This window comes from Salmo salar, chromosome 10 (genome assembly GCF_965601325.2).
Source record: "Salmo salar chromosome 10, fSalSal1, whole genome shotgun sequence".
Lineage (NCBI taxonomy): Eukaryota > Metazoa > Chordata > Actinopteri > Salmoniformes > Salmonidae > Salmo > Salmo salar.
Genome location: NC_138300.1, coordinates 20,765,012 through 20,790,843, shown reverse-complemented (window position 1 = coordinate 20,790,843; position 25,832 = coordinate 20,765,012). Strand labels below are relative to the sequence as shown.

General features: G+C 47.0%; 1 protein-coding gene across 1 annotated transcript in view; it reads left to right on the top strand.

Annotated features, from left to right (window-relative positions):
* LOC106613725 (neurocan core protein) overlaps positions 1-25,832 on the top strand; it is a 196,269-nt gene that overhangs the window by 41,123 nt on the left and 129,314 nt on the right. The window contains exons 3-7 of the mRNA XM_014216278.3: positions 14,606-14,829; positions 15,164-15,332; positions 21,986-22,160; positions 24,514-24,641; positions 25,265-25,558. Coding sequence (XP_014071753.3) covers positions 14,606-14,829; positions 15,164-15,332; positions 21,986-22,160; positions 24,514-24,641; positions 25,265-25,558 — 990 coding nt within the window. The remainder of the gene's footprint in view (positions 1-14,605; positions 14,830-15,163; positions 15,333-21,985; positions 22,161-24,513; positions 24,642-25,264; positions 25,559-25,832) is intronic.

Sequence of the window (25,832 nt, the reverse complement as noted above, 5' to 3'; positions counted from 1 at the left end):
TTACTACATGATTCCATATGTGTTATTTCATAGTTTTGATGTCTTCACTATTATTCTACTGTACAATGTAGAAAATAGAAAAATTAAGAAAAACCCTGGCATGAGTACCAACCTTTTGACCGGTACTGTACATATCGCAACCAGATGCCATGGACTACAGGCAACATCTGCACTGAGCTAAAGGCTAGAGCTGTCGCTTTCAAGGAGCGGGACACTAATCCGGGCGCTTATAAGAAATCCAGTTACGCTCTCTGACAAACCATCAAACAGGCAAAGCATCAATACAGGACTAAGATCGAATCCTACTACACTGGCTTTGACGCTCATCCGATGTGGCAGGGCTTGCTAACTATCACAGATTACAAAGGGAAATCCAGCCGAGAGCTGCCATGTGAAATGAGCCTACCAGACGAGTTAAATGCCTTCTATGCTCGCTTCAAGGCTAGCAACACTCAACCATGTGTGACAGCACCAGCTGTTATGGATGACTGTATGATCACGCTCTCTGTAGCCAATGTGAGGAAGGTTACAAATGGATTACCAGGATGCGTTCTCAGAGCATGCTGACCACCTGGCAAGTGTCTTCACTGACATTTTCAACCTCTCCCTGACCCAGTCTGTTATACCTACATGTTTCAAGCAAACCACCATAGTCCATGTGCCCAATAACGCCAAGGTAACCTGTCTAAATGACTACTGCCCCATAGCGCTCACATTTGTAGCTTTGAAAGGCTGGTCATGGCTCACATCAATGCCATCATGCCAGAAACCCGGGACCCACTCCAATTCGCATACCGCCCCAACAGGTCCACAGATGACGCAATCTCTATTGCACTCCACACTGCCCTTTCCCATCTGGACAAAAGGAACACCTACATGAGAATGCTGTTCATTGACTACAGCTCAGTGTTCAACACCATAGTGCCCTCCAAGATCATCACTAAGCTAAGGACTCTGGGACTGAACACCTCCCTCTGCAACTGAATCCTGGACTTCCTGACGGTCACCCCCAGGTGGTGAGGGTGGGCAACAATACATCTGCCACGCAGGCCCTCAACAAGGGGGCATCTCAGGGGTCTGTGTTCAGTCACCTTCTGTATTCCCTGTTCACCCACGACTGCATTGCCGCGCACTACTCCAACACCATCATTAAATTTGCCGATGACACAACGACGGTAGGCCTGATTATCAATGACGATGAGACAGTCTTTAGGGAGGAGGTCAGAGACCTGGCAGTGTGGTGCCAGGACAACAACCTCTCCCCCAATGTGGGCCAGACAAATTAGCTTATCGTGGACTACAGGAAACGGATGGCCGAACACGCCCCCATTCACATCGATGGGGCTGTAGTGGAGCAGGTCGAGGGCTTTAAGTTCTCGGTGTCCACATCACTAAGGACCTATCATGGTCTAAACACACCAACACAGTCGTGAAGAGGGCACGACAACGCCTCTTCCCCCTCTGGATGCTGAAGATATTTGTCATGGGCCATCGTATCCTCAAACAGTTCTACAGCTGCACCATTGACAGGCCTCTTGACTGGCTACATCACCGCTTTGTATGGAAACTGCTCGGCATCCGACCGCAAGGAGCTACAGAGGGTGTACAGCCCATTACTTCACTGGGGCCGAACTCCCTGCCATCCAGGACCTCTATACCAGGTGGGGTCAGGAAGGCCCTAAAAATTGTCAAAGACTCTAGCCACCCAAGTCATAGACTGTTCTCTCTGCTAACACATTACAAGTGTTACTGAAGTGCCAAGTCGGGGACCAAAAGGCTCCTGAACAGATTCTTCATGCCATAAGTTTGCTGAACAGTTAATCAAATGGCAACATGGACTAGTTACATTGACCCCCTTTATTTTTTTGCACTGACTCTCTGTGCTGGCTCTATGCACACTCACTAGACTCTACCCACACACTCACACATACTACACTGACTCTCCAACACACATATACACACATACTAGATACGCTCACACACACAAAACACACACACACACACATGCATATTGACACCACACACACACACACACTCACATTTAGACACACTTCACATATGCTTCTGCTACTCTGTTTATTATATATCCTGATTATATAGTCACTTTTACTCCTACCCACATGTACATACTGTATTACCTCAATTACCTCAACTACCTCGTATACCTGCACATTGACTCGGTACTGGTACGCCTTGTACAGTTAAAGCCGGAAGTTTACATACACTTAGGTTGGAGTCATTAAAACTAGTTTTTCAACCACTCCACAAATGTCTTGTCAACAAACTATAGTTTTGGCAAGTCAGTTAGGACATCTACTTTGTGCATGACACAAGACATTTTTCCAACAATTGTTTACAGACAGATTATTTCACTTACAACTCACTGTATCACAATTCCAGTGGGTCAGAAGTTTACATACACTAAGTTGACTGTGCCTTTAAACAGCTTGGAAAATTCCAGAAAATTATGTCATGGCTTTATCAACTTCTGATAGGCTAATTGACATAAGTTGAGTCAATTGGAGGTGTACCTGTGGATGTATTTCAAGGTCTACCTTCAAACTCAGTGCTTCTTTGCTTGACATAATAGGAAAATCAAAAGAAACTAGCCAAGACCTCAGAATTTTTTTTTAGATCTCCACAAGTCTGGTTCATCCTTGCGAGCAATTTCCAAACACCTGAAGGTACCACATTCATCTGTACAAACAATAGTACGCAAGTATAAACACCATGGGTGTCACGCCCTGACCTGAGAGAGCCTTTTTTATGTCTCTATTTAGGTTTGGTCAGGGTGTGATTTGGGTGGGCATTCTATGTCCTTTTTTCTATGCTTTGTATTTCTTTGTTTTGGCCTGGTATGGCTCTCAATCAGGGACAGCTGTACATCGTTGTCGCTGATTGGGAGTCATACTTAGACAGCCTGTTTTCCTTTGGGGTTGGTGGGTAGTTCATTTCTGTTTAGTGTTTTGTTGTACCTGACAGAACTGTTTGGCTGTCATTTTCTTGATTTGTTCAAAGTGTCTCGATTAAAATTAAATATGAGCACTCAACACGCTGCGCCTTGGTCTACTCTCTTCAACGACGGCCATTACAATGGGACCATGCAGCCATCATACCGCTCAGGAAGGAGACGCGTTCTGTCTCCTAGAGATGAATGTACTTTGGTGTGAAAAGTGCAAATCAATTCCAGAACAACAGCAAAGGACCTTGTGAAGATGCTGGAGGAAAAAGGTACAAAGTATCTATATTCACAGTAAAACAAGTCCTACATCGACATAAACTGAAAGGTCGCTCAGCAAGGAAGAAGCCACTGCTCCAAAACTGCCATAAATATCCAGACTACGGTTTGCAACTGCACATGGGGACAAAGATTGTACTTTTTGGAGAAATGTCCTCTGGTCTGATGAAACAAAAATAGAACTGTTTGGCCATAATGACCATCGATGTGTTTGGAGGAAAAAGGGGGAGGCTTGCAAGCCGGAGAACACCATCCCAACCGTGAAGCATGGGGGTGGCAGCATCATGTTGTGGGGGTGCTTTACTGCAGGAGGGACTGGTGCACTTCACAAAATAGATGGCATCATGAGGTAGGAAAATGATGTGGATATATTGAAGCAACATCTCAAGACATCAGTCAGGAAGTTAAAGCTTGGTCGTAAATGGGTCTTCCAAATGGACAATGACCCCAAGCATACTTCCAAAGTTGTGGCAAAATGGCTTAAGGACAACAAAGTCAAGGTATTGGAGTGGCCATCACAAAGCCCTGACCTCAATCTTATGGAAAATTTGTTGGCAGAACTGAAAAAGCATGTTCGAGCAAGGAGGCCTACAAACCTGACTCAGTTACACCAGCTCTGTCAGAAGGATTGGGCCAAAATTCACCCAACTTATTGTGGGAAGCTTGTGGAAGGCTACCCGAAACGTTTGACCCAAGTTAAACAATTTGAAGGCAATACTTCCAAATACTAATGTGATGAAAGAAATAAAAGCTGAACTAAATCATTCTCTCTACTATTATTCTGACATTTCACATTCTTAAAATAAAGTGGTGATCCTAACTGAGCTAAGACAGGGAATTTTTACTAGGATTAAATGTCAGGAATTGTGAAAAACTGAGTTTAAACTGAGGTGTATGTAAACTTCCGACTTCAACTGTTATTAGCCTCATTATGTTTTTTCTCATGTTACTATTTCCTTTTTTATTTAGCAAATATTTGTCTTACTTTTTTACTCTGCATTGTTGGGAATGTGCTCTTAAGTAAGCATTTCAAGGTGAACTCTACACCTGTTGTGTTCGGCACATGTGACCAATACAATTTGATTTGATTTTGATTTGATTTGAAGTACCTTGGTATTGATTTTAGTAAAATATAATACGTTTTGCTCTGAGACCGGATGTGAATTCCTGAGTGCTATGCTGTGTGTCAGTGTGTCAGAGCTGTCCTTGAACATTACAGCAAGAGCAGTCATTTGTCAGGACAATTTAGTCCTCTAGCATCATCACTCTGAAAAGTCAGGCAATTGTTTGGAAGATGCCTGGGTAAGGTCTTTTTTACCCTCTGACTATGTGTCAGTGCATGTTTCTCTCTCACTCTCCTAGAGAACACTTTGGCAGGTCTGAGATCATGAGCTGTCAGGGAGTAGTCTCTCCCTGCAGACAACAGCTGATCCTGGACCGGTCCTACTCAGAGAGTCTTATCTGGCCAGTGCAGTGGTCTGCAGGGGCTGGAGTAGGCGTGTATACACACTCACAGATTCTACACGAGAGACCCGGTGGTAAAACTTGCTCATGCATACACACACACACACACACACACACACACACACACACACACACACACACACACACACACACACACACACACACAAAAGAGCACACACACACACACACACACACACACACACACACACACACACGCATTATCCAGGGTGCAGGGTCTGGAAGGGTCTCCTAGTAGGATTGTATCCACGGTCCTACCAGGAGGGAGCCTAAACCAAAGCCCCTATGTGCTCCCTCTATGCCCCCTGTGCCCGCCTGTCTCCCAGCTCCATCTGCTGCCATCTGCACGCCATTGTTCTGCCTTATGTCAAGATAAACAGCAGAGCATTGTGAGGCATGAGGAACACCAAGGCTTGTAGGCCTGTGACTCAGCAAGCTACTCCCTCAGCACGAGAGACGTGACTGGAGCAGATTGAGTGTTTTTGTGTGTGTGTACATGCGTTCATGGGTGTAATGGCAGTTATTGTAGTTGTAATAGCCTGCATGTTATGTATCCCAAGAAGCTCAGTGGTCACACGTAGCATAAGCACAATAAAGTACCTCCCTCGAGTCATATGCCCAATTTCTAACTGACACGCATGAGCCTCTATGTCTGTCATGTAACAAGATGCATTCTACCCCCCTACTGTGGAGAGGGTGTTTTTGAAGACGTCCCCCCCCTCTGCACCACCCCCTTTCCTAACTTCCTCCTTTTCGGGTGAGTGAATATGGAAATTGGTGATGAAGGGAGACAGAGGGAGGCAGGGGGGCAGTGGGCACAGATGGGTGGCTCGCATTAACAGCTCCTCTGGTGAATGTGTTTGTTCGAAGGGTCAGAGATGAGGACGGGGAACTGGGCCCTGTGCCATTTCAGATAAATGTATCATTACGCCACACAAGGCGCGGGCATTAGTCACGCCTGCAGACTCCGAGTGGCACTAAATCGACGTGTGGCGGGATGGGACAGGGTGGGACAGGGCAGGGGCTGGAACAGGGATGAGACAGGACGGGGCTGGGACGGGGATGGTACAGGGCTGAGACAGGGCTGGGATAGGGATAGGACAGGGCTCGGACAGGGATGAGACAGGATGGGGCTGGAACATGGATGAGACAGGACGGGGCTGAGACAGGGCTGGGACAGGGCTAGGACAGGGATGAGACAGGGCTGGGACAGGGATGAGACAGGGCTGAGACAGGGCTGGGACAGGGATGGGACAGGGCTGGGACAGGGCTGGGACAGGGATAAACAGGGCTGGGACAGGGATGGGACAGGGCTGGGACAGGGCTGGGACAGGGCTGGGACATGGATGGGACAGGGAAGGGACAGGGATGGGACAGGGCTGGGACAGGGCTGGGACAGGGTTGGGACAGGGCTGGGACAGGGTGGGACAGGGCGGAGACAGGGCTGGGACAGGGCTGGGACAGGGTTGAAACAGGGATGAGACAGGACTGAGACAGGGCTGGGACAGGGATGAAACAGGGATGAGACAGGGCTGAGACAGGGCTGAGACAGGGCTAAGGACAGGGCTGGGACAGGGCTGGGACAGGGATAGGACAGGGATGGGACAGAGATGGGACAGGGATGGGACAGGGCTGGGACAGGGCTGGGACAGGGCTCGGACATGGTTGGGACATAGATGGGACAGGGATGGGACAGGGCTGGGACAGGGCTGGGACAGGGCTGAAACAGGGATGAGACAGGACTGAGACAGGGCTGGGACAGGGATGGGACAGGGCTGGGACAGGGCTGGGACAGGGCTGGGACAGGGATGAGACAGGGCTGAGACAGGGTTAAGACAGGGCTGGGACAGGGCTGGGACAGGGCTGGGACAGGGCTGGGACAGGGCTGAGACAGGGATGGAACAGGGATGGGACAGGGATAGGACAGGGCTGGGACAGGGCTGGGACAGGGTGGAGACAGGGCTGAGACAGGGCTGGGACAGGGATAGGACAGGGCTGGGACAGGGATGGGACAGGGCTGGGACAGGGCTGGGACATGGTTGGGACAAGGATGGGACAGGGCTGGGACAGGGCTGAGACAGGGCTGGGACAGGGATGGAACAGGGATGAGACAGGGCTGGGACAGGGCTGAGACAGGGATGGGACAGGGATGAGACAGGGATGAGACAGGGCTGAGACAGGGATGGAACAGGGATGGAAACAGGGGTAAGACAGGGCTGAGACAGGGCTGGGACAGGGTTAAGACAGGGCTGGGACAGGGCTGGGACAGGGCTGGGACAGGGATGAGACAGGGCTGGGACAGGGATGGGACAGGGATGAGACAGGGCTGGGACAGGGCTGGGACATGGTTGGGACAGGGCTGGGACAGGGCTGGGACAGGGCTGAGACAGGGCTGGGTCTGGGATGGGACAGGGATGAGACAGGGCAGAGACAGGGCTGGGACAGGGATGGGATAGGGCTGGGACAGGGATGGAACAGGGATGGAACAGGGGTAAGACAGGGCTGAGACAGGGCTGGGACAGGGTTAAGACAGGGCTGGGACAGGGCTGGGACAGGGATGGGACAGGGATGAGACAGGGCTGGGACAGGGCTGAGACAGGGCTGGGACAGGGCTGGGACAGGGATGGAACAGGGATGGGACAGGGATGAGACAGGGCTGGGACAGGGCTAGGACAGGGCTGGGACAGGGCTGAGACAGGGCTGGGACAGGGAGGAGACAGGGCTGGGACAGGGATGGACAGGGTTGGGACAGGGCTGAGACAGGGCAGGGACAGGGATGGGACAGGGATGGGACAGGGCTGGGACAGGGATGGGACAGGGCTGGGACAGGGCTTGGACAGGGATAGGACAGGGATGAGACAGGGCTGGGACAGGGCTGAGACAGGGCTGGGACAGGGATAAGACAGGGCTGGGACAGGGTAGAGACAGGGCTGGGACAGGGCTGGGACAGGGATAGGACAGGGATGAGACAGGGATGAGACAGGGCTGGGACAGGGATGAGACAGGGCTGGGACAGGGATGAGACAGGGCTGGGACAGGGCTGGGACAGCGATGAGACAGGGCTGGGACAGGGTTGAGACAGGGCTGGGACAGGGCTGGGACAGCGATGAGACAGGGCTGGGACAGGGTTGAGACAGGGCTGGGACAGGGCTGGGACAGGGATGAGACAGGGCTGGGACAGGGATGTGACAGGGCTGGGACTGGGCTGGGACAGGGCTCATCCCCGGTTATGGCGATTATTCATAGCTAGAGGAGGGGGGAGAGGAGAAGAGGAAAGGGAATGGGTCCCGGAGAGATGATTTTGTACGAGAGAGTCCCAGCACGGGAATGTCATTCCAAGCCCATGTGTTGTGCCTTTTTGTGGGAGGCCCGCTGTGCACTCGATACAATACACACACACACACACACACACACACACACACACACACACACACACACACACACACACACACACACACACTAGTTTAATCTACTGTCAGACTGGCAGCTCTGACTGCAGGAGAGGTGGCAGGCTGGAGGGATGAAGGAATGGAGCGGAGGGGGTAGAGAGGCGGTGGTTTTCTGTCAAAAAGCTACTCCCCCTTATTCCATTTAGATTACAAATTTACAGACCTGCCTTGATAGCAGACTACCCCTACACAACAGTAACACATACACAGAGCTCTGTGTTAGCTACTATAAGTACATTTTTACATTTTAGTCATTTAGCAGATGCTCTTATCCAGAGCGACTTACAGTAGTGAGTGCATACATTTCATAATTTTTTTTTCTCCATACTGGTCCCCCGTGGGAATCGAACCCACAACCCTGGCATTGCAAACACCATGCTCTCTACCAACTGAGCCACACGGGACTACTGAGCCACACGGGACTAAGTGGAGAGGTTATGTGTTTGGCCATTGAAAGAGCAGGTTGACTTAATTGTCATGAATCTTGCCCTGGAGGCAGACTGAGCGATTTCCGCTAGCTGGGACAGCTGCAAAGTCAGAATCGGGCAAAAATGTAAAAATTAAAAATGTTGCTTTTTGGTCATAATTTAAGGTTAGGCATTAGGGTTAGCATGGGGGTTAAGGTTAGGGCTAGGTTTACCATCTGATTTTGTGGATGTGCCAGTTGGTGACCGCTCTGCAAAGCTGCCTCCAGGGCAAGATTCATGACAATAAATTCCAACCTACACTGAAAGACAGAGGATGTGGTTTTCCCTAAAACCCCACCTCCCTGTCTCAGCTTGTGGTGTCTCTGTTGCCATGGTTATCATTAAGGCTGATTTAGGAGGAGTTAGCATCTGCAAGAGAACAGCTTCAACATCCCCCCCTCTCTCTACTCTCTTTACTTTCTCTCTGTATCTCTCCTCTCTCTCTTCCCTCTCACTCGCCTCTCTCCTCTCTCTCTTGTTCAAATACTTGCCCTTGTATGTATTGTAGATAGATCCAGGCATTTATATAAGAAAGAAACAGCCTTCAAATAAAACAGATGAACAGTTTTGTTAGCACATTCTAAATAACAACTCGCAGCAGCCTCTATCACACAAAGTTCATGGTTAGCAGCATTAGAGAATTCAAAAGGTAGTCGCGCTCTAACCAAGCCGAGATGCAAAGATTATATACCTAATTGAATCCATGCTGGAAAGAATACAAAGGGTGACAGTGCAAGGTGCTAAAAATAAAACAAAAAAGAGCATATGTTTCAGCCTTATGCCTTCATCAGTGCTGTACAAAGGTGTGAGAGTACCTTGTAAACTTTATACGCACCGGCCACCTTTCTTTTTAGCCAGAGCGCAAACCCTCATACTGGCCCTCCAGTTACCCCTAGTATAACTTTAGCATCGCGTTCATCCTGACAAACTGCTCTTGAGAAAAGCATTCCTGTGATCTCGACACCTGAGAGAGAGAGAGAGAGAGAGAGAGAGAGAGAGAGAGAGAGAGAGAGAGAGAGAGAGAGAGAGAGAGCTCAGACAGAAGATGTTTCTTGATTTAGGACAAGGCAAACACCAGACACATCGCTAGTCAATGCCAATGACACACTTGATCAGCTCAGAGCCAGGTGGCTGGTCTAATAGAAGACAATGGGGCCTTTGTCATTGAAAAGCCCATTACAGGTAAGACCGGGCGGAGAGGGAGAGAAAAGAAAGATGTCGGCCATTGTGCACTTATGACTGTGGAAGAACGCATTAACAGCCTCTCTCTGCTCGAGGCAGATAAAGCCTTCTTTCTGCCTGCAGTTGACAATTTCCTGCTGCTCAAAAAAAATGAAGATGACAAAATGTGACCAAGTTGACAATCACATAGATCAGAAAGTCCTGTTGTTTGATTGAGTACAAGAAGAGAGACATGTTCCTATCTTCCTGTCTCTCCGCCTCAGGCTCTCGTTCGCTCTTGCTCTTTCTTCACTCAGTGCTCTTTTGCCTCACCTCTTCCTTCGCAGGTTAGGCAGTCTTTGATTGGGCCTCATTTAGATGAAAAAGTCAAATGAAAAACAGGCGGATTTCCAAACAAAGGAGGGTCTCAATGGGGTTCTGCTTGTAAAAACATTTCCATCTAAATGCAGATTTGGTATATCTACTGCGATGGTGGCCACAGCACTTACATTCATTATTTAACCATGTGGGAATAGAGCCATTTTGTATCGCGGGCCTCCGCTTTAAACAATCATTTGGATTTTTAAGAAGTGTATCTGCAATTGATTTTGTGTCACAAATTGTTGCAGTCGGTGTAGAAAACGAAATACAATCTGGGAAAGGGAAGAGAAACAAAGAAACACATTTGTACAAAGCAAGGTTGACAGAAGGAGAACAGTGGTTACAACTTGACTTAATTCACTGCACATTTGTTTGGGTGCTGTGGGAACACGGCCAACACAATGGTAATGTGGATCACCATACAGCTGCTTGGCCAAGTGGAAAGTGGAACAGGGTTTGGCAAACACTGCCATGCCTCATGATTATACAGTTGAAGCATTATCGGTGCTTCTCAGCTTAAACATACATTTGGCTGTTTTACATTTTCCCCAGCTACAGGAGAGGTGGCCCAGAAATTGCAGCGTGATAGTCCTTGGGGACTGTGTGTATATGTGTGTGTGTGTGTGTGTGTGTGTGCAGTAAACACACTGATGAGTACCACATTCCCGTGGGAGGTAGAGAAAAGGGAGGAGAAGAGTGTGTGTCCCCTCAGACCTGCTGACTCACTCCATTTAGCCTGAGAGAACCAGCATGCTCCCATCTCTGCCTCTTATGCTGCCAGAGTAGAGACACTTTCGAGAGAAAATGAGTGTGTGTGCGTGCACATGCATATGTGTGATTTACATTACTCCATTTCCCTTCTATAAATCACACTGTTGCTTCTCGCTTCCTCCTTTTTTTCCTTCCTCCCTTTGCCATCCTCACCATCATGTTCTGAGCAGAGTGCCAACCCCAAACCTCTTTTTACTGCGTTTCTCCCCTCTGAGGAAAGAGGAAATTGGGCTGCTGCTACCAAGTGAACAAAGTTCAGAAGTTCCACCATTTTCCCTGACAGACTGAAGCACATTACATTCTGTACTCAGAGGACGGTCTCATATGTCACACGGAGAAACTGTACCTACCGGAACATTCTGTCTCAGGAACCGAGTATGACACTACTGATATGGTCAATTGCCTTCAGTGCCACAGAAATCTCCGGAAATTCCTTATAACCTTGTAGATTTCGTAACATACCGGTAATCAAATCTGTCTCATAGGTGATACGGTTTAACGCCCCTTCTGCAGCACACAGCCACACAAAGATGCACAGTATAAAACCTGTAGGTCACAAAGTTCTGTTTCCATCTTGAGCTCGTGTTGATATTTCCTAGCCCCATTAAACGCCCCTTTTTGAAAAGAGGAGGCCATGTTTTCCTCACAGGTCACAGCTCTTTAGGCAGGTGGAGCATCACTTGAGTGTGCTGAGAGAAAACAGCCTTTTTAAGCATGAATCACCTTTCATGCCGTCGGAGGCAGCACCAGCGACACGGTTTACAAATAGATCAGCTAGGTGAGGGAGTCAAACACAGCACCGTGGGCGTCTCGGAGTGTTGAGCATGTCACACACAGACAGATGGAGAGGAGCCCTCTGTGTGTTGATGTTAAGCTCTTCGCCAAGTGGCAGTCAGCCTCTTAGGAAGCCACGGGTAAAGCATATAAAGCATGTAGCAACGAACACTGACAGCTATTCACACGTCTCGTCTGCTATTTGTGTGCTCCGGCGTGCTCAGAGACACAATAAACCATCAGACAGAAAATGATATATTCCCACAAAAGCTTGCGTGTGTGTATGAGTAGCATATGTGTATTCGGTGTACCATGAATAATGAATGAGAGATGAGATGTTCTCATGCAGGGGTTGGGGCTGAATGCCAGGCCAAGGGTAACCGTTGGGTTATGAGGGGAGGGTACACACATACACACTCCACTCTTATCCATCCGGCATTGGGCATAATTCAATGTGAATTGAAAATGAGGCAACAGAGGCCAAATTGAATTGCCGTCACAGACTGAATGTAATGAAATTGCTAGCTGATGTCGAGCGAAAACATCAAGCCAGGTTTCAAAAAGGAAAACGGAAGAAAAATAGATTGTGTCAGAAGAATGAACACAGGCAAAAATAAAAAGCTTCAGTGGCCGGGAGAGAGAAAATAACAATGGCGTGTCTGTGATGATCTCGGGAAGCATCGCTCTTCCAATCAGCTACTTAATTACTGTGGAGAAAAGCCAGGAGAGACACATTCCACCAGCGGCGATGCCAGGACCCGGCTCCGCGGCACTTTACATGAAATCTCATCAGATGAAATAGGAACGGGGAGCAAGTCGACACTGCAGGTGTAGAGGAAACGGATAGTAATGAAAATAAATCAATACCCTCATTTCCCCCTACTTCCTACCATCAACCACTGCCTTCAGTTCTCTCTCTCTTTCTTTCCTTCCGTCTCTCATTCATAACAGCGTGGCACTAGCAGTCTATGTTTCCCCCCTGCTGCTAGGGCAATCGAGAAAGAAATAAGAGGATTTTAGTATATGCATTTCTCCCCTGGTTCCATTCAAACGATACAGCCTATCTGACAGATCTCAATGCTATTATTAATTAATGCTCTTGTAAGAGATGTCCCACAGTGAGTGTTTTGCTGATTGAACGTTTTTATAATAAGGAGGGCTTTTAAGTCTGGGGGAGAGTGTGAATGTGCCCGTATTCCCTCCTGGCCTTCCCAGGCACTGGCGGCTGATGTTGTCGATACCTCCACATCCCAACACACTCCCATGTAACCTAATGACTTTGGGCTTGGATTGTTCTCAGGAGGAGCAGGGGAGGGAGGAGGAGTGGAGGGTTGGAGGGAGGAGGAGCGGAAGGGTGGAGGGAGGAGGAGTGGAGGGGTGGAGGGAGGAGGAGTGGAGGGAGGAGGAGTGGAGGGGTGGAGGGAGGAGGAGTGGAGGGAGGAGGAGTAGAGGGGTGGAGGGAGGAGGAGTGGAGGAGAGAAAAAAAGCCAGTAGCTTCCAATGTTAACCTCATTTATAATAAGCTGAACGGTATGAACGGATAGAGATACAGTCTATATCTCTATCCTACGGGACTGTAGAGCAAGGGTCTCCAACGTGTAGATTGCGAGTTACAACTAGCTTAGCGCCCAGCTATGTTTAGCTCGACAATCAATTCTGAAACGACATGCCTTTTTTGACGTGTTCCATCGCAAGCTGTCATAAACATAAAGCTCCTGGCTATACTATCCAATCAAAGCCACATTGGCATTATCGCACCCTTGGTTAACCACTGTTGGCTTAAATAGCCAAACATAACACAAAATCTTCAAAATAATTTCCAGCAATATTGCCGTCTGCCTTCTTTATGCCCGCATTTGTTTATCACTTGTATGTAGCTAGTTAGCAATGCTAAGACTTTCCCCCCAAACCTTCTCAATTAAATGTTAACTGCAAAGTAGGCTTACCTGGCAGAGTTATATCATGATTATTTGTATCAATTGGGTGGCGATGGTTTTGCAAACTCTGCCATGATATGTTCTGCAGCAGTAGCCCTAACAGCAGAAACATCTTTAGGCCGACCCATTCCTCTCTTGCTAGATGTGCAATTAATTAAAGGGGAATTACACCAAAAAAATCAAAATGTGTTAGTTTTTATTCCAGATCCTAAAAATGGTATTCTGGTGTGATTTGGACTCAGAACATAAATATTCATTGTTTCTCTCTGAATAATTGTAATATTGAGAGTAAAAAACTGAATTCAGGAAAATACTAAATATGATTTTATGGGCACCCCCTTAGAGTTCTTTATTAACCATTATTTTACCACTTATATTGATAGAAAACACATCTCTTGTACACAAAGGACCAGGGGAAGAGTTGCAGGGTAAAGGAGAAGAGAAGAATGTGCTTATTTGAAGAAGAAAAAAATTGTATATCGCAACAAATTTCATTTTCTAAAAGTAGCTCTCATGCTAGAAAAGGTTGGAGACCCCTGCTGGGACCAATAATCAAGGACCAATAATCAATCAGATAGGATAGAGATCATCCTCTTGTGTTATACTTTATAATTGCAGGACTGATTGAACAAGAGCAACATCCCTCAATAGATTCACAGGAATCGATCCCCACCTTTCTCCATGCCAAAGAAAATAGAATGTGATAGTATTGTATATCAGTGATCCCCTTCCAGCCCAGTACCAACACACATGACCCAGCTGATCCAGGTCTTGATAACACGTGGATAAAAAAGCAGCTGTATTATGCCGTAGTAGACCTAGTATCCATTTCCAGTGTTTCATATTCGCGGTTCAGAAACATTTGTCTGACACTGTAGACTTGACTGTGTATCTCTCCTCCTCCTCTTCCTCCTCCTCCTCTTCCTCGTCCTCTCCCCTCCCCAGGCCTGGTGTGGTCAGACCCGGTGGTGAACATGAGGAAGGTGACCCACCAGAGGGTGAGGGAGCAGCTGGCTAACACCGTCCTGCTGCCCTGTGTCTTCACCCTGCGCCCCACCCCTACCCACGAGCCCCCCCGCATCAAGTGGACCAAGGTGTGGGGCCAGAGGGTCGACGACGGTCGGCAGAGGGAACAGTCCATCCTGGTCGCCAAGTACAACGTGGTCAAGGTAAATATTGACTGAGTGGGAAGAATGCAAAATGTCGGTTTTATGTATTTGGAGAGTGTGATGGCCGTCTATTCAGTACTTAACTTCAACTTATTTTAAGCAGAATCTGTAACTATGCAGTATGTACTGCACAATCCTTTCTTCTTTCTATGAAAATAAGATTAAATACATTTCCTCTCACTGTTTTTCTGCTGCCAACTATAATATTGGACCAGCAAACATTTAGTGGAATGTCCTTTTTCTTTTTCATTGCCATCTTTGTTGTGTTTCATACTGTATGCTTCATTTTGATTTAACTGTGTGTTCATAACTGTAATGTCTTTTCGTGGTTTAGGTTAAGAAGGCATTCCAGGGGCGTGTCACCCTGCCCGGTTACCAGGACAACCGTTACAACGCCAGCCTGGCGCTCAGCGGTCTGCGCTCCAGTGACTCGGGCATGTACCGCTGTGAGGTGGTGGTGGGCATCAACGACGAACAGGACACCGTGCCCCTGGAGGTTACAGGTAATACTGACCCCTGTTATACTCATTACACCTGAGTCATGTTCAATAGGCTCCAAACAGGAAATAAACGTAACAAAACAGGGAGGGACAACCTGGACTCGTCCAATAAGAAATGCCCATTTTCATTGTCCATTGCAAAACGCTTTAAAGTGTTTTGTCCCTAATGAGCACGACCCTGACTGTAGCTCTAACTGGCATTGCTAATGGAATGATTATATAATGTTTACTGTGTGGGAATGTCTGGTCTGGGGAACGTGACAACCTGTGCCAACTGGACCGAGTAATAGATCGTTGACCCCGTCGCTTAGGTCCGTTTCATGCCATGAAAGCAAATAGACCTAATGAGAAAATAAAGTGTGTTGTTATCTGATGTTACGTTGAGGTCTCTGGGCTGTAGTTTATGTTGAACCCACCCACTTCTTCACTGTGAGGTCCTATGGATATGATATGCCATATCAGCTAATAGTATCATAGTAATTACCAAATGAACATTTTTCTGATTTTTCCAGGTCACTTGCTGTTTTTAATAAATGCCTATTAAAGTAATGACGTAAGGGAAGTGGCACTCTGCTCTCTGCATTGGCTTTACAGTGCTGCTCTGTACTCACCTACATCTACACAATGCTGCCAGCAGTCAGCTGATCTTCAGCTCCACATTACGCCCAGTAGCCTCATTCACTCACCCACATACTGTACACTAGGTCCATGGGCTCCCAGTGTGAATAGCACAGATATAGGGTTATTATTACACGATATAATCACTGTGTGTGTGTGTGTGTGTGTGTGTGTGTGTGTGTGTGTGTGTGTGTGTGTGTGTGTGTGTGTGTGTGTGTGTGTGTGTGTGTGTGTGTGTGTGTGTGTGTGTGTGTGACAGTGGCTCTCTCTCAATGATTATGACATCAAGCAGTGTGTTTTTTCTCCATTGACTGCTCCTCTCTCTCTCTCTATTCTCTCCATGAGAGCACTTCATTGCTCCTGTAGAGACCCCTGGCTCGGTGCTCAGGAAACCCTGTCCCCACTCCCAGCCAATCGATTAGCACGCCATAAAACCTCCTTCCTCCTTCAGAAAGAGAAACCCATTACCGGTTGATCCGTCTAAGGGCGCACCAAACATTCTCCCGGGCTTAGCGTTAATTACAAGTCACGCTACATTGCAGAGCCTCAATACTAACTCCTGCAAGTGTTTAATATACACAGAGTGTACAAAACATTAAGGACACCTTCTCTGTCCATGACAGACTGACCAGGTGAATCCAGGTGAAAGCTATGATCCCTTATTGATGACACTTGTTAAATCCACTTCAATCAGTGTAGGTGAAGGGAAGGAGACAGGTTAAATAAGGATTTTTAAGCGTTGAGACAACTGAGCCGTGTGTATCTGTGCCATACAGAAGGTGAATGGACAAGACAAAATATGGTAGTAGGTGCCAGGCACACTGGTTTGTGTCAAGAACTGCAACGCTGCTTGGTTTTTCACGCTCAACAGTGTCCCGTGTGTATCAAGAATGGGCCATCACCCAAAGGACATCCAACCAACTTGACAACCACTGTGGGAAGCGTTGGAGTCAACATCCCTGTGGAACGCTTTCGACACATTGTAGAGTCCATGCCCGACGAATTGAGGCTGTTCTGAGGGCACAGGGGGGAGGGGTGAAAGGGTGCAACTCAATATTATTGTCACGCTGGTATAAAGGATTTTGGAGACAGGCGCTGGAATACAGAATAGGGATTTTTAATAAAAACACATATACAAAACACTGGGCTGTACCCAAACAAAAGAGCGAGGGTAAATCTTGTTGAACACCATGGGACGATACCCGTAATACACAATATATATAGCACGCAGCATAACAGCTGCACCATCGCATAGGTACTCACACCACCAACGGACACGGGAACAATAATTGAGGACAATTGTAAACGAAGGGCACACTTATACAATTACTAATCAATGGGAATAGGGGCCAGGTGTGCGTAATGAAAATTCCGAAGGGATCCGTGACAATTAGGAAGGTGTCCTTAATGTTTTGTACACTCAGTGTATTAATTAGCAAGGTATTGATACTGCCCGGCCATATCAATATCATATTAATTCTGGACAGCTGGGATTGGCTTGTTTGTGTGTGTTCTAAGCCCTGGTTAGGTTCTCTCTCTGTCCATTCGGCCCATATTGCATGGTCAATTGTCTGTCTCTCCAAATAGAGCCCAGACATTGATCCTCGCTGTCAGCCACAGTCATGAGATACAGTATGTCAGGTCGGCTTAAGTGGTGATCCACAAATAGACATATCTACACACAGGTGATCATCTCTGCATTGTAGGTCAATTAGATTGGTGGGTAGGAGCGTTGGGCCAGTAACCGAAAGGTTACTGGATTGAATCCCCGAGCTGACAAGGTAAAAAAATCTGTCGTTCTGCCCCTGAACAAGGCAGTTAACCCATTGTTCCCCGGGAGCTGATGACGTGGATGTCGATTAAGGCAGCCCCTCACACCTCTATGATTCAGAGGGGTTGGGATAAATGCGGAAGATACATTTCAGTTGAATGCATTCAGTTGTACAACTGACTAGGTATCCCCCTTTTAGATTTTACGCACAGGCAGGACTGTATTAGTGTTGTATACTGTGTTGCAACAAGGGCATCACTGAATTATCTACAGCTTTCTCAGTATCTGTGCTCTCCTGTTCTCTCCAGAGACTGGAGCAGAGTGGTGTGCTCAGAGCATGTGCAGACCAGCTGGCTGGAGTGTTTACGGACTTATTCAATCTCTTCCTATCCCAGTCTATTGTCTCCACTTGCTTTAAGATGTCCACAATTGCTCCTGTACCCAAGAAAGTACAGGGAGGAGGTGAGAGCCCAGTGGTGTGGTGCCAGTAAAATAACCTCTTACACAATGTCAACAAAATTGATGGAGCTGATGGTGGACTTCAGGAAACAGCAGAGAGAGCACGCCCCATCCACATCGACAGGGCTGCAGTGGAGGAGGTGAAAAGCTTCAAGTTCCTCGGCGTGCACATCACTGACAACCTGAAATGGTCCATCCACACAGACAGTGTGGTGAAGAAGGTGCAACAGCAACATCGGCTATTCAACCTCAGGAGGATAAAAAAAATTGGCTTGGCCCCTAAGACCCTCACAAACTTCTACAGACGCACCATTGAGAGCATCCTGTCGGGCTGTATCAGCGCCTGGTAGGGCAATTGCACCGTCCGCAACCGCAGGGCTCTCCAGAGGGTGGCGCGGTCAGCCCAAAGCATTACCGGGGGCACATTGCCTGCCCTCCAGGCCAAGAAGGTCATCAAGGACCTCAGCGACCTGAGCCACGGCCTGTTCACCCAGCTACCATTTAGAAGTCGAAGACAGTACAGGTGCATCAAAGATGGAAAACAGCTTCTATCTCCAGGCCATCAGACTGTTAAATAGTCACCCTCTGAATGGCACACATACACAATCCATGTCTCAATTGTCTCATCTTAAAAATCCTTCTTTAACCTGTCTCCTCCCCTTCATCTACGCTGACTGAAGTGACATCAATAAGGGATCATAGCTTTCACCTGGATTCACCTTGTCAGTCTATGTTCTCAATGTTTTGTATACTCAGTGTACAGTATATACAGTTGAAGTCGGAAGTTTACATACACTTAGGTTGGAGTCATTAGAACTCGTTTTTCAACCACTCCACACATTTATTGTTAACAAACTATAGTTTTGGCAAGTCGGTTAGGACATCTACTTTGTGCATGACACAAGTTATTTTTCCAACAATTGTTTACAGACAGATTATTTCACTTACAACCCACTGTATCACAATTCCAGTGGGTCATAAGTTTACATACACTAAGTTGACTGTGCCTCTAAACAGCTTGGAAAATTCCAGAAAATGATGTCATGGCTTTAGAACCTTCTGATAGGCGAATTGACCTCATTTGAGTCGATTGGAGGTGTACCTGTGGATGTATTTCAAGGCCTACCTTCAAACTCAGTGCCCCTTTCCTTGACATCATGGGCAAATTAAAAGAAATCAGCCACCCTCAAAATTGTAGACCTCCACAAGTCTGGTTAATCCTTGGGAGCAATTTCCAAATGCCAGAAGGTACCACGTTCATCTGTACAAACAATAGTATGCAACTATAAACACCATGGGACCACGCAGCTGTCATACCGCTCAGGAAGGAGACGCGTTCTGTCTCCTAGAGATGAGCGTACTTTGGTGCGAAAAACAACAGCGAAGGACCTTGTGAAGATGCTGGAGGCAACAGGTACAAAATTATCTATATCCACAGTAAAACAAGTCCTATATCAACATAACCTGAAAGTCCGCTCAGCAAGGAAGAAGCCACTGCTCCAAAACCACCATAAAAAAGCCAGACTACGGTTTGTAACTGCACATGGGGACAAAGATCGTACTTTTTGGAGAAATGTCCTCTGGTCTGATGAAACAAAAATAGAACTGTTTGGCCATAATGACCATTGTTATGTTTGGAGGAAAAGGGGGATGCTTGCAAGCCGAAGAACACCATCCAAACCGTGAAGCACGGGGGTGGCAGCATCATGTTGTGGGGGTGCTTTGCTGCAGGAGGGACTGGTGCACTTCACAAAATAGATGGCATCATGAGGCAGGAAAATGATGTGGATATATTAAAGCAACATCTCAAGACATCAGTCAGGAAGTTAAAGCTTGGTTGCAAATGGGTCTTCCAAATGGACAATGACCCCAAGCATACTTCCAAAGTTGTGGCAAAATGGCTTAAGGACAACAAAGTCAAGGTATTGGAGTGGCCATCACAAAGCCCTGACCTCAATCCTATAGAAAATGTGTGGGCAGAACTAAAAAGGTGTGTGTGAGCAAGGAGGCTGACAAACCTGACTCAGTTACACCAGCTCTGTCAGGAGAAATGGGCCAAAATTCACCCAACTTGTTGGGGAAAGCTGGTGGAAGGCTATCTGAAATATTTGACCCAAGTTAAACAATTTAAAGGTAATTCTACCAAATACTAATTGAGTGTATGTAAACTTCTGACCCACTGGGAATGTGATGAAAGAAATAAAAGCTGAACTAAATCATTCTCTCTACTATTATTCTGACATTTCACATTCTTAAAATAAAGTGGTGATCCTAACTGACCTAAGACAAGGCATTTTTACTAGGATTAAATGTCAGGAATTATGAAAAACTGAGTTTAAATGTATTTGGCTAAGGTGTATGTAAACTTACGACTTCAACTGTATGTGTATATACATTCCGGACTCTGACATTGCTCATTCTGCTATTTTTTTATTTATGTGTATTGTTTTTTATTGTTAGGTTTTACTGCACTGTTTGAGCTAGATACATTTTGCTGCACCTGCAATAACATCTGCAAAATATGCATACGTGACAGTGGCGGTCAGTGCCGTTTAAGATGAGGGAGGACGATATATAATATATAACTTTTAAAATGTTTTACAATTGACATTTTTATGAAATTTACTGAGGAGGATGGTCCTCCCCTTCCTCCTCTGAGGAGCCTCCACTGGTACGTGACCAACAACATTTGATTTGATTTGCACGTGTTATGGCTTGGTGGAAATAGAGTGTCGGTAGTAGTTGTGGGAAATGTGACCCTTCTGTTAAATGGGACGGCGTTCCCCCATGGTGCTCATCAGAAACCTATTTGTCTCCCAAACGCCAGAACGGAAGCAGCTAGCATCTCTGTGTTTGGCCTGGCTCCTAGCCTTGGAGGGAAGGAGCCCTAAACAGAGACCCTGGGAGAAGAGAAATGAAAAGCCAGGGAGTGTACAGTACAGCATTATATGGAAACAGGATGGAGGGCTGTAGCTGGGTGGGTCGGTGTGTGAGTGTGTGTGTGTGTGTGTGTGTGAGTGTGTGCTTTAACGCGTATAAGTGTGGGTGTGTCTGTCATACCGCAGGGATACTGGCTCATTTCTGAGGCTAGCCTGCAGCATGATTGCTCAAATTGGCCCCGCGCCCCGAGGAGTTTCTGTCATTATGCTACACAAAGCATCAGAAGATAAAGGAACCCATGTTTGGAGCTGTATCCCGGCCTCCCTCAGCCTCCCTGTCCACAGGCTTTCATGTAGTGGGCTCCGCTGGGGTTTGATGTGTGAATTTCAGGCCGAGGTGGCCCCACATGCGGGGGAGGTTAGTGATGCTAGCTTGGTGGGGAAATATGAGATGGACACTTCAAAAGCAATTCCCTTCGCATTTCTCGGCACAGTGGAGAGGAATCCTGGCCATTCACAGGTCAGGGAATGAGCGCATGGGACTCATCTCTCATTCCTTTGTTTCCTCTTTATCGCTTCTCATTCTCTATCTATCTCTCTTTTACTATCTCTCTCAAATCACTGTTTCTTTTTTGGTTATGATAAGATATGGTATTGCTGTGGACTGTACGCTAAAGCAGTAAAGCAAACATGGTTGCTGTTTGTCATCCACTGTATCCAAGGAAAAGATCTCTCCCCTAAAGATAAGCCTGTCTGATGCAAATTAACTTTGAGCTGTTTTTCAACTTCCTGTGCAGATACAGATATTTTGAAGTACATGGTAATGTAGGGTTTGAGCCGTGTGTCTGTGCGCGTACAAGCGTGCGTCCATGTCTCCATATTACCCTGGTGTTTCTCTACGTGTTTTCACCTCTGCATCCTCTCCTCAGGTGTGTTGTTCCACTACCGTGCCCCCCACGACCGCTACGCCCTGTCCTTCCCCGACGCCCAGCGGGTGTGTCTGGAGAACTCGGCTGTCATCGCCACGCCTGCTCAGCTCCAGGCCACCTTTGCCGACGGGTATGACAACTGTGATGCCGGCTGGCTCTCTGACCAGAGTGTGAGGTAAGGTCAAAACGACCTGGCATGAGCCTTGACACAGCAAAATGCACCACAGCATGGCCACTATCCTTATAGGCAGGCAAGTGAGCAGATAGGGCTCTACCTGTGTCCAGAGTGGTCTTTTGGGTGGTGGTATAATTTCCCGCCCAAAAAATTATATAAATGGTTTGTCATAGTTTGGAACTGAGATTGTGTGTGCCCAGTATCCAAACATGGATTGAGAGATGCGGTCACTGGTCGAGTGTGTGTAGCTATCTACCTAGTGTAATGAAACAGACAGGAAGCAGGTCTCGAACCCTCGACCTTCTACCCCGAAGTCCAGCGCACTATCAACCGTGCCCCAAAAGCATGCTCAATATCCGCGCTTATAAACCCAGGGTCGTTATATTAGTTTAAACATCAAAAGAAATGCCACAACAGCATATATCACAGCATCCCGTATTATTGGCACATTCAACAGCTTTTAAGAAATATATTACCTTCAACCGTGTTATCTTGTGATCAAGCCATCAATGTTTTGTGATTATTGGTGTCTTAAAAATATTAGCTAACAGGTTAGCAATTGGCTTGTTTGACATTTCAGTGGAAATATTACTACTATCAGCTTTTTGATAAGGGGTTTAGCAAAAACAGTATGTTGCGTATTATCGGCATACGGTTCAAATTTATTGGCCACCTTACTATTTTGTTCAATTACAAGATATATCCGTATAATTACTTTAAAAAAAGAGACCCCCAACCTCGTATCCGAAGTGCTTACTAGGGGAAAGGGGGATACCTAGTCAGTTGTACAACTGAATGCATTCAACTGAAATGTGTCTTCCGCATTTAACCCAACCCCTCTGAATCAGAGAGGTGCGGGGGGCTGCCATAATTGACATCCACGTCTTTGTCACGCAGGGAACAGTGGGTTAACTGCCTTGCTCAGGGGCAGAATGACAGATTTTTACCTTGTCATCTCGGGGATTCAATCCAACAACCTTTCAGTTACTGGCCCAACGCTCTAACCACAAGGCTAGATAGTTGACTAACATTAGTTGGCTAGCCTTCCGGTAAAAAAAAAAAACTTGCCTGAAATCCGTTAGCTATATTTCAGAGGTAAAAAGTTGGATATTAAATTATGTGTGGTCTGTTGCCCAGTAGAATTTAATCGGTGGTCAGCTAGCTACAAGGGTGTCTTTAATCGCAAAACTTAACGTTATTTTCCAGTCCATTTAAATGCTGAGCTCGAGAGGATTTAATCCTCTCTGCTAGAGAGTGTCCGATGTTGGGGGAAAATCTGCTAGGGTTGTATAAATGATTTACTTATGATACTTATCTGCTGCAACAATGTAAAGCAATATCTCTGACGAGAAAGTGTCAAGAGGTAATACATATTTATGAAGAGTGGCAAAGTATATGTCTACTTCAGACTAACGAAAAATTACAAGGCTTTAATAGGCAATTCGCTTTCATAAAATTTCTCTGTGGCCCAAATATGGAACCAAGGAATGAAATTACTTTCAGAAAGTAAGGTATGCAAAGTTTTTTGACCCCAGTGGTCCCCTCATGAACTTCTGAATCTCTCATATCAAAGGATGTAATTGCTTGTTTACATTTCAGAGGCTAGCTCTGTCATTCCTCATTACGCTCCGCCATTTTAGCCACAACTATCCCTCAACTTCCTTTCATGTTGATGTTTGTGTTTCAGCTTGTCGCCTCCCATTATGTCTGTTGATGACGGATAGTCAGTGTGTGTGTGCGTGCGCGCACGGGCACGCGCGTGTGTAGGACAGTTAAGGTCCGTGTGGATATTCTGACACATCTCTATCTCAAACGTCTTCCCAATAATTGCACTGAAGAAGCAGCTTGCATATTTCTCCTCCTCAGCTTTCCCTGAGAACTGCATCCTATCCTCTCCTCTCCGCCCCACCTGGGACACATATAATTGGTCCATCTCCAGAGCTACTTGGCTACACATCAATGAGGAGGCAAACGTGCAATTAATAATGTAAAAATAGAGACATCAGCTACTAGAATGGAAGGCTGAGATAGGAGATTTAGCTATAACATTGTCTGATGAAAACGGTTGCAAACCGAGCACATGTATGATTGTAGCTACTGAGTGTGTAATAATCCTTCCTTCCTTTCTTCCTTCCTGTTGTCCTCCATAAGCCCCTGTATGCCTGTATACATAATCTCTTAATCAGCATTTAGCCTGTACCCTCAATGCTGTTTGAATCAATGTACTTCAGAGTAATTGCACAGTCGGAGCCCGGATATAGATTGCTTTTCGCCCCCCAGCCGAGAGATTTCTGGAGAAATTCCTGATTTTCTTTGGCTCCCCTCCTTCCTCTACCCCTCCCTCTCTCCTCAGGTACCCTATCCAGTCTCCCAGGCCTGGTTGCTATGGCGACAGGGAGGACTCACCTGGAGTGCGCAACTACGGCAATCGGGCCCCTGACGAGCTGTTTGATGTCTACTGCTTTTCCAAGCAACTGCAAGGTAGGAGGGAGGCGTCAATTAGATTTTAGTCATGCAAGGCCCTGCAAATCCCCAAACGCCCCAGAAGCTACGGTGCTGGAACCGCCTGACTCATTTTGAGCTGTAGCTGGGTGGTGAGTTATACTGCCGTGGCCAGGATCAGAGGAAACTTCTACAGAAGGATTGAGTCCTATTCACAGCAGGTGCCTTTAAAATAGCACTTGGGAACCTGGGTAATGTGTTACCTTGCAGAGGCAAACCGTTCAGTTAATAGTGCTACTGTGATACTGCAGCAGGAAGTAGGTCATTTTCAGAGAGTGTCATTATTGACACCTTGCATATGACTGGGCTATCTAGCTGGACAGGATGGGTGTCCAGTGGTTCTGAGTATTCTATGATTCTTACTCTGTGTGAGTCATTGGTTTATTGACCTGTTCAATCTTGTCTATCATCACTTCTCATATTACATTCCACACCACTCTATTCATCTCATCATTTATTGTAATTATATCGCCCCTTCTTCTTCATATGGTACTCCCATCCTCCCCCGTTGCTCCTGTACCACTCCACCTCCCAAACCTCTCTCTTCCACCCACACCACCTCATTATACCTCCGTCTCTCCATCTCCACCCTCCTCTCCCAGGTGAGGTGTTCCACTTGTCTGTACCAGAGAAGCTAAGCCTGGCCACAGCCTCTACCCACTGCCACACTCTAAGTGCCCAGCTGGCCACGGCAGGGCAGCTCTACCTAGCTTGGCAGGCCGGCCTGGACCAGTGTGACCCAGGCTGGCTGGCTGACGGCAGCGTGCGCTACCCCATAAACCTTCCCCGGCGCAACTGTGGCGGGGATGATCCGGGGGTGCGTACTGTCTACCACAACCCCAACCGCACCGGTTTCCCAGTAACCACCACCCGCTTCGACGCCTACTGCTACCGAGGTAATGGCAGGGTCGCCATCACCATGGCAACCGTCCTGTTTAATTCCCGTTAATTAGTGCGTGTTGTTTGTCTCATGCATGAATTAATACAGAGGGGATTCAGTGACATTTTGGTCCCTTCTGGGATCTGAAATCTTCTACTGTAGCAACCAGCCAGTGTCTGGTATCAGCATCTGCAAGCTTTCAATACAGACTTAGAGACCCAGCAGAGTTCTGTACACTGGCTATAGCCTCAATGTCCTTGCAGTGTCATTCTAGAGTGTTTATAATGTTA